The sequence below is a fragment of the Schistocerca gregaria genome, chromosome 4, assembly GCF_023897955.1.
Source record: "Schistocerca gregaria isolate iqSchGreg1 chromosome 4, iqSchGreg1.2, whole genome shotgun sequence".
NCBI classification, from domain to species: Eukaryota; Metazoa; Arthropoda; class Insecta; order Orthoptera; family Acrididae; genus Schistocerca; species Schistocerca gregaria.
Window position 1 is genome coordinate 573,991,716 of NC_064923.1, and position 9,479 is coordinate 574,001,194.

Below are 9,479 nucleotides of genomic sequence, written 5' to 3' on the forward strand. Positions count from 1 at the left end.
GATTGTGGTGGTAAACTTCTACGTTCTTTGATTTTCAAACAGTTGAGCGAACCTCAACGTACTCAAACAGTTTTCTCTTTACTTATTCTGATCATCACTTAAATGACACACAATATTTTTTACCGCAACGCAATCTGACTTCCAATAATCCCTACAAAACAATGGCCCTGATTAACAATAAGCTTACCTCACAAAAATCTCCGTTACTCGAACTATTGCAATACAGCGAGCGACAATACTGCCAGCTAAATAAAAGATTCAAACTACTGAAGGCACTAACTACTGATAGACATAGTTAGAAAATGAAAGATTTTGATAGAGAACAAACAACTTATTTACTTTAATAATGCTCAAAAGTCATCATATATACACTACTGGCTATTAAAACTGCTACACCACGAAGATGACGCAAAATATAACCGACAGGAAGAAGATGCTGTGATATGCAAATGATTAGCTTTTCAGAGCATTCACACAAGGTTGGCGCCGGTGGCGACACCTACAACATCCTGACATGAGGAAAGTTTCCGACCGATTTCTCATACACAAACAGCAGGTGACCGGGTTTGCCTGGTGAAACGTTGTTGTGATGCCTCATGTAAGGAGGAGAAATGCGTACCATCACGTTTCCGACTTTGATAAAGGTCGGGTTGTAGCCCATCGCGATTGCGGTTTATCGTTTCGCGACATTGCTGCTCGCGTTGGTCGACATTCAATGACTGTTAGCACAATATGGAATCGGTGGGTTCAGGAGAGTAATACGGAACGCCGTGCTGGATCCCAACGGCCTCGTATCACTAGCAGTCGAGATGAACGTAAATTGGAAGCGTGTATTCCTCATCGCCATACTGGCGTATCACCCGGCGTGATGGTATGGGGTGCCATCGGTTACTCGTCTCGGTCACCTCTTGTTCGCACTGACGGCACTTTGAACAGTGGACATTACATTTCAGACGTGTTAAGACCCGTGGCTCTACCCTTCGTTCGATCTCTGGGAAACCCTACATTTCAGCAGGATAATGCACGACCGCATGTTGCTGGTCCTGTACGGGCCTTTCTGGATACAGAAAATGTTCGACTACTGCATCTGGCCAGCACATTCTCCAGATTTCTTACCAATTGAAAACGTCTGGTCAATGGTGGCCGAGCAACTAGCTCGTCACAATACGCCATCACTACTCTTGGTGAACTGTGGTATCAGGTTGAAGCTGCATGGGCAGCTGTACCTGTACAAGCCATCCAAGCTCTGTTTGGCTCAATGCCCAGGCGTATCAAGGCTGTTATTACGGTCAGAGATGGTTGTTCTGGGTACCGATTTCTCAGGATTTACGCACCCAAATTGCGTGAAAATGTAATCACATGTCAGTTTTAGTATAATATTTTTGTCGAAAGAATACCCGTTTATCATCTGCATTTCTTCTTGGTGTAGCAATTTCAAAGGCCAGTAGTGCATACGCTATAGATAGTCCACAGAATACATACGCTCTAATATACTGCAGAGGGCGTTGTCCATCCATAATCTAAAACCACTATTTACTTGTATATTATCTACAACGGTGTTTCTTTCTCTGAATGATATATATTTTGCTTGTTTGAGGAAAATATCGAAACATCTGAAGAAATTCACTCTGTTGCTTTCGAGTTCTTCATTCTCTATTTTATCTCCATACTTTTTGTAGTGTGAATGTATCACCAGTTCTTGTGACACATTCGTTTGATGACCTTTATTTAGTCTGTGACGTACTTACACGTTTTGCTCTACTTTGCCAAATTCGTATTTGTGTGGCTATTGCTGATGTTGTGTGATTACTGTGTATCTAGGCTCTAATGCGCTCTGTATACCTACTGTGGAAATCTCGGCCTGTTTGACTCAGGAAGGACACTGGGCAGTCTTGACATGCTACATTCTGAATAAGCACCGTTTGATCACACTTTGTATTATGTATTACATTCTGTCGTAGTTTTTAGGTGGAGTGAACCCAATTTTTAATCTTGTGTTTTTCAGGACATTTGCAACTTTCTCTCGTATGCTGGAAGGATGTTAGATGTACAGTACCGGCCATTAAAATTGCTACACTTCGAAGATGACGTGCTACAGACGCGAAATTTACCGACAGTAAGAAGATACTGTGATATGCGAATGATTAGCTTTTCAGAACATTCACACAAGGTTGGCGCCGGTGGCGACACCTAAAACGTGTTGACATGAGGGAAGTTTCCAACCGATTTCTCATACGCAAACAGCAGTTGACCGGCGTTGCCTGGTGAAACGTTGTTGTGATGCCTCGTGTAAGGAGGAGAAATGCGTACTATCACGTTTCCGACTTTGGTAAAGGTCAGATTGTAGCCTATCGCGATTGCGGTTTATCGTATCGCGACATTGCTGCTCGCGTTAGTTGAGATTCAATGACTGTTAGCAGAATATGGAATCAGTGGGTTCAGGAGGGTAATACGGAACGCCGTGCTCGATCCCAACGGCCTCGTATCACCAGCAGTCGAGATGACAGGCATCTTATCCGCATGGCTGTGACAAATCGTGCAGCCACGTCTCGATCCCTGAGTCAACAGATGGGGACGTTTGCAAGACAACAACCATCTGCACGAACACTTCGACGAAGTTTGCAGCAGCATGCTCTATCAGCTCGGAGACCATGGCTGCGGTTACCCTTGACGCTGCGTCACAGACAGGAGCGCCTGCGATGGCGTACCCAACGACGAACCTCGGTGCACGAATGGCAAAACGTCATTTTTTCGGATGAATCCAGGTCCTGATTACAGCATCATGATGGTCGCATCTGTGTTTGGCGACATCACGGTGAACGCACATTGGAAGCGTGTATTAGTCATCGCCATACTGGCGTATCACTTGGCGTGATGGTATGGGGTGCCACTGGTTACACGTCACGGTCACCTCTTGTTTGCATTGACCGCACTTTGAACAGTGGGCGTTACATTTCGGATGTGTTACGACCCGTGGCTCTACCATTCATTCGGTCCCTGCGAAACCCTACATTTCAGCAGGATAATGCATGACCACATGTTGCAGCTCCTGTACAGGCTTTTCTGGATACAGAAAATGTTCGACTACTGCCCTGGCCAGCACATTCTTTAGATCTCTCACCAACTGAAAAGTCTGGTCATTGGTGGCCTAGCAACTAGCTCATCACAATACGCCAGTCACTACTCTTGATGAACTGTGGTATCATGTTGAAGCTGCATGGGCAGCTGTTCCTGCACACGCAATCCAAGCTCTGTTTGACTCAATGCCCAGGCGTATCAAGGCCGTTATTACGGCCAGAGGTGGTTCTTCTGGGTACTGATTTCTCAGGATCTATCCACCGAGTTTGCATGATACATTAAAGTGTGACCCATCTTTCTTCCATAGAAGCAGCACCCAGCATTGTGCTACTACAGTAATGACGTAACTTCCCGGATCCTCCCGAAACCATCTGAAGATGAACCTGGGGAAAAGGTTCGAAAACCGGTTCATGTAATAAAGCATTATTATTAAAAAAAAAGTGACTGGCTGCAGTTGTGTATAACTTATTTACATTCAATATACAGTCACAGTTCTAAAATATCCATAATGGATATGCATAATACCCACAGAGGTCCAAAGTGCAAAGTGTGTTGTAGTTAATGTACAGCAGTGAAACGTGGTAATGCTTAACGTGCAACCGATTTATGCTGGGAAAAAATTAATTCCAGTTTTGGCCACCAGGTGGGAATCTGGGGCTGTACAGCATCTGGTCAATGTCTCCAGTGAACATCCGGAACAAACTATGTAAGTGGTGTTAATAATGAAATAAGCATTATGCCTTTCTCACCTGTTTGAACTTTTCTACCCCCATCTTGTTCCTAATCCGTTATGTATGGGAGCATTTCTATACGTCTTTCTTGCATTCAAAGCGTCATATTTGCACCTGGTGGTCAAAATTGGAACTAATTTTTTTCCCAGTGTAAAGCGATTCTGCATTAATCCTTTAGAATATCTACCAAATTTCGTTCTCATACTATAATTGCAGCCTACACTAGATCTCTGTGAGCAGCTGCACATTAATTATAGCCACCTGGTACTTTTTTTTAAGGAGAAATATCGAAAACTGGAAAGTGAGAAAAGTCAGAGCTGCAAACTTCATAGGGCACAGCCACGTCCTCCACCTTCTACTGAGTGTAATCTACTGTAAGTAGCCACTTGCTACCTGCCAGGAATGGTCTGCTAAGCCATCTAATGCATCTCCACAGCAGAACTGTGGGGTAACAGAGAAGATAAATAGAAACACGGCAACGAGTATCAGCCGACTGCGGAGCTTCAGCCTCGCTGCACGCACTTCGCAGCATTGCCTGGCGATGATGAAACAAAATCCCTCTCAAACTTACCGGCGCGTTTAACCTGCTCCATCGCTGACCGCTAAGATTCACGCCAGTCGACGATGTAAACTCAGACTGGTTTGTTTTTCAAGCAGCGACCATCGGGGGCCCCGTCCTGAAACGTGAGCCGTGATTGGCTGCTTCAAGGCCACTGTAGTCGCGCCGTTTTTGAGTTCTCCTCGTTGCGCGGTTTCTCGAGCAGTGTTTTTGTTGCAAGCTTGTGGAAGCAGTTTCAGTTACGATGTGAAAAAGGCAGTTACTTTAGTCGTTTTTGAACGCACAGCCCTTTGGTACGACACATGCACAACATCACAACCGCTGTGATTTGGACTAACAAAGAAAAGATGTTCCTTTATAATGTGAAACACATAAGTTACATTTTAATATCGTTTATTTCATCAGACAATATTTTCTTCAGTAAGGGACAGTGAAAGAGATTTCTTGTGTCGATAGCCTCTACAAAATCTGCATTGTTCAGTGTATTCTCTTTGCCAACAACGGTATTATATAAAACACAAAGAGCTTTTACAATAAGCTCTGTTGTCCAACTTTCGTTTCAAACTGTTTTTCTAAATATTCCGTAGTGTGCTACTGCAATTCCAAATGCACATTCAGCCATTCTTCTAAGTCCTTAAAAGGCTTGGTTAAACCTATTTTTCGAATGATAAAGACTCGTCCTGTCACAATCTGTAATCAGGTGTTTGAGCTTGAAGTTTCACCTACTACGAAGACAAAGGGTACTTTGTTAGCAGTACGTGGGAGGAAGTCGCCCACAGGAATTCAAGCATATCTTATGCCATTTTATCGTTCAAGCTGCCGTCAGCACTTGTTTTCCACATCGCCCTGGCTTCCGTAAAAGTGTATTTACAATGTGCATCACACAACCTGCAGTATTATTGAGGAGTAGCTTTTATAATTACGAAACTTTGAGACCGATCACTTAGAGCTAAGAATTCTGATATGTTTCCCACTAATTGAACTTAGACATTTCTGGAACGCTCATTTCTTATAGAACATAACAGAGTTGTAATGTTTGCTACAGCACCGATAAAACCTTGCTGGCAATAAGAGCCAGCCGTTGTGGTCGAGCGGTTCTAGGCGCTTCAGTCTGGAACCACGCGACAGCTTCGGTCACAGGTTCGAATCCTGCCTCGGACGTGGATGTGTGTGATGTCCTTAGTTTAGTTCGGTTTAAGTGGCTCTAAGTTCTAGGGGACTGATGAACTCAGATGTCAAGTACCACAGTGCTCAGAGCCACTTGAACCATTTGACAATAGGAGATAAGGTAGTTATTCACAGTCTAAATTTTCCTGCTAGAAATGCATTCTACATCCCTCTTACCATGAACCTGAAATTAAGCAGCAAGAATGTAGAGCAAACGTACTCAAATGTAAATACTCCCTTAAACTTTCTCACATTCCCAGTGGCAAAATATCATCGGGTCTGCTACCATCAGCCTAGCAAACAACGAAACCTGAGGATTCGTCAGTAATATATTTGATTTTGATTATTTTTACATGTCATCCAAGCCGCACTCTGGCGTCACGCCTAAGGGCTTAGACACGTCTTCCCCAACAGAATACGTTTTAGCACAGGAAGCCGTATGTGTACCAAGTTTGGTAGGTATTGCTCCTGGCATTCCTGAATTGTTGTTACTGTTGTCTTCGGTCCTAAGACTGGTTTGATGCAGCTGTCCATGCTGCTCTATCCTGTGCAAGCTTCTTCATCTCCCAGTACCTACTGCAACGTACACCCTTCTCAATCTGCTTACTGTATTCATCTCTTGGTCAGCCTCTACGATTTTTACCCCCTTACTTCCCTCCAGTACTAATTTGGTGATCTCTTGATGTCTCATAATGTGTCCTATCAACCGATCCCTTCTTTTGATCAAGCTGTGAAACAAATTTCTTGTCTCCCCAATTCTTTTCAGTACTTCATTAGTTACGTGATGTACCCATGCAATCTTCAACATTCTCCAGTAACACCATATTTCAAAAGGGTCTCTCCTCATTTTATTTAAACTATCATCCATGTTTCACTTCCATACATGGCTACACTCCAGACGATGCTTCCAGAAAAGACTTGAAAAATGGTTCAAATGGCTCTGAGCACTATGCGACTTACCTTCTGAGGTCATCAGTCCCCTAGAACGTAGAACTACTTAAACCTAACTAACCTAAGGACATCACACACATCCATGCCCGAGGATGGATTCGAACCTGCGACCGCAGAGGTCACACGGTTCCAGACTGAAGCTTCCTTTAAATCGTCGCACGAACGATGAAATGGCTGATATCTAAATACGTGACCATGGGATAGAAAAACAACTGAAATCGCTCAACAGAGGGAAGGCCACTGGACCTGGCGGAACGCCAGTATGATTCCCGTTTTCGAAATGGGTCGTCGAACAGAAGCACGAAACTAAAGGAATATTTCTCTGACGTCGGTTAGTTGTAGAATATTAGAACATGTTTTACCATCGGGTATTAAAGAGTTTTTGGAGGCCGACAATCTCCTCTGTAGGAACCAACATGGGTTCCGAAAGCAATGATCGTGTGAAACCTAGCTCGCTCTGTTGTTCCCCGAGTCCCAGGAAGCAGCAGATACAGCTGCCAAAGTACACGCCTTGTTCCTTGACTTCAGGAAGGCATCCGATGCAGTTCCGCACTGTCGCCTGGTGGACAAAATACGACCGTAAAGAATATCCGATTAATCGTGTGATTGGACTGCAGTATTGCTAGCAAACAGAAAACATCATGTCACTCTGAATAGAAAGAAGTATTCTGGCGTAAGAGAAACATCGCGCATGCCCCAGAGGAGTGCTATAGGACTATTACTTTTCAGAACACATATATATGACCTTCTACGTAACATCAAAAGTTCCGGGAGGCTTTTCGCGGACGATGGCTGTTGTAAATACACAGAAGTCGCGAAGCTGGAGAATTGTAGCGAAGCGAAGGAATACCTGCAGAGAGTCGACGCTTGGTGCAGGGAGTCGCAATTGACCCTCAAAATAAACAAATGTAACGTATTGTGTATACATAGAAAAAAAAGACCCTTCACTGCATGATTACAAAATTGCAGCCAAATCACCGGAAGCAGTTACTTCCACAAAACATTTAAGAGTGTGCCCACGTTCAGGATCTTGTTCAAAGACTTAATACTGCCATTTTTACTATTCGAACGGTATCAGAAGTGAGTGATCGTTCGACACGAAAATTAGTCTTCTTTGCTTATTTTCATTCGCTATTGTCGTATGGTATTATATATTGGGGTAACTCTTCCCATTCTGAAAGGATATTTTTGGCTCAGAAACGGGCGGTTCGGGCAATAAGTGGTGTGAGTTCACGAACCTCTTGTCGACCTCTGTTCACGAGTCTGGGTATTTTGACATTGGCCTCTCAATACGTATATTCCTTATTGTCGTTTCTTGTTACCAGTATTAGTTTATACCCAAGAATAAGCAGCTTACACTCGATTAATACTCGGCAGAAATCAAACCTGCATTTGGATCGGACTTCCTTAACTCTTGTGCAAAAAGGTGTGCAGTATACTGCTGCATCGATTTTCAATAAGCTGCCACTCGAATTCAAAAATCTTAGCAGTAATCCACGCGCTTTCAAATCGAAACTGACGAGTTTCCCCATGGGTCATTCCTTCTATTCTGTCGAGGAGTTCCTTGACAACTTAAGCTGATTTTCATTTTATTGCTGATAGCGTTTACTTAAACTTATGGAGTTACTTTGTTAAGGTTCATGAACATTTATTTTTATCTGTTATTACGTTTATGTTGTAATTTCATGTATTGACACGTTCCATGACCTTGGAGATTCGCTCCGCAATTTGGTTCTACGGAGCTTGACGAGTAAATAAAAAAATAAATAAACGGAGCGATTTGAAATGGATCGACCACTTAACAGCAAGTAAGGCAACTGCCAGACTGTCAGTCATTGGAAGAATCCTCAGAAAATATAGTTCATCAACAAAGGAAGTAACTTACAAAATACTCGTTCGACCAATACTTGAATATTGCTTGTCAGTATGCAAACCGCACCAGATACGACTAATAGTGAAAACAGAGGATCCAAAGAAGGTTAATCTAGTAAGCGCGGTAGAGTTACAGAGATGATCAACCAGCTCCAGTGGCAGACACTGCAAGAGAGGCCTTTTGCATCATGATGTGGTAGATTGTTAAAAGTTCCGACAGCGTACGTACCTAGACGTGTCAACAAATATTTTGCTTCCTCCTACGTATATCTGGCAAAAAGACTATGCAGATAAAATTAGAAAGATTCGAGTCCCACACGGAGGCTTACCAGCAATCGTTCTCCCCGCGAATTATTCGCGACTGGAACAGGAAAGCGGAGAAGTGGCAGCGGCAAACTACTCTCTGCCAAACAACGCAAGGCGGCTTACTGAGTATAGATGTAGATATAAGAGTAGTCCAATAGCGTAAAAGGAAAAGTGGCTGTTTTAAAAGCACCTGCTTTTCTGCCAATTCATGTTAGTAACAAAGTAATCTAGAAGTAAGTGCCATAATTATCAGGATCAGTAGGTTTGCACTAGACGTAATTGGTAATTTGTGTACTTTACAAAAGTAGCCTTCAGCGACTGGTTTAGCCATTTAATGTACAAACTGGAGCTACACTTACTGCCTTCCGCACAATGCATGTCGGATGACGCGGCGAGACTGTCACGCGTGCAAGCAAGCAGTCACGACTTCCGCGTAAGATAGCAAGCGCTTCGGGTGGTACGCCTGTGTCAACTTGTGGCTGTTGCGCATGCGCTATGATGCTGTCTCCCGTACCTGACTCACGCGCTGCCATCTGCTTTGTTCCTTCGGTGAGCTTTCATTCATCGATCCTGCGTCTGAACTCTGCGGAATACAGTGAAGAGTATGGCGGAGGATACTTCCTGTCGTACCTGTTATGAGTGAGCACAGCAAGCCTGAGAGTGCTGTAATTATCTAACGTTGTCTCTGCAATCCCTGCGCGAGCGATATGTAAACGGTTGGAGTACAGTTCCATATGCCTCAAAGATGCTGCTGGAAACTTAGTAAATATGCAGTCACAAGAAAATTGGAGTCTGCTCCAAACGTCAGTCTGTTC

The 9,479-nt window shown here is 43.6% G+C and overlaps 1 protein-coding gene across 2 annotated transcripts in view; it reads right to left on the reverse strand.

The window, feature by feature from the left end:
- LOC126266982 (acidic mammalian chitinase-like) overlaps nt 1-9,112 on the reverse strand; it is an 81,285-nt gene extending 72,173 nt beyond the window's left edge. Inside the window, exon 1 of one of the 2 annotated variants that reach the window (XM_049971719.1) lies at nt 9,024-9,112. In XM_049971719.1, coding sequence (XP_049827676.1) covers nt 9,024-9,042 — 19 coding nt within the window. In that variant the 5' untranslated portion in view covers nt 9,043-9,112. Of the gene's footprint in view, nt 1-4,380; nt 4,447-9,023 lie in introns of those variants that run through there. The other variant, XM_049971718.1, reaches the window with a different exon arrangement.
- Nucleotides 9,113-9,479: the final 367 nt, after the last annotated feature.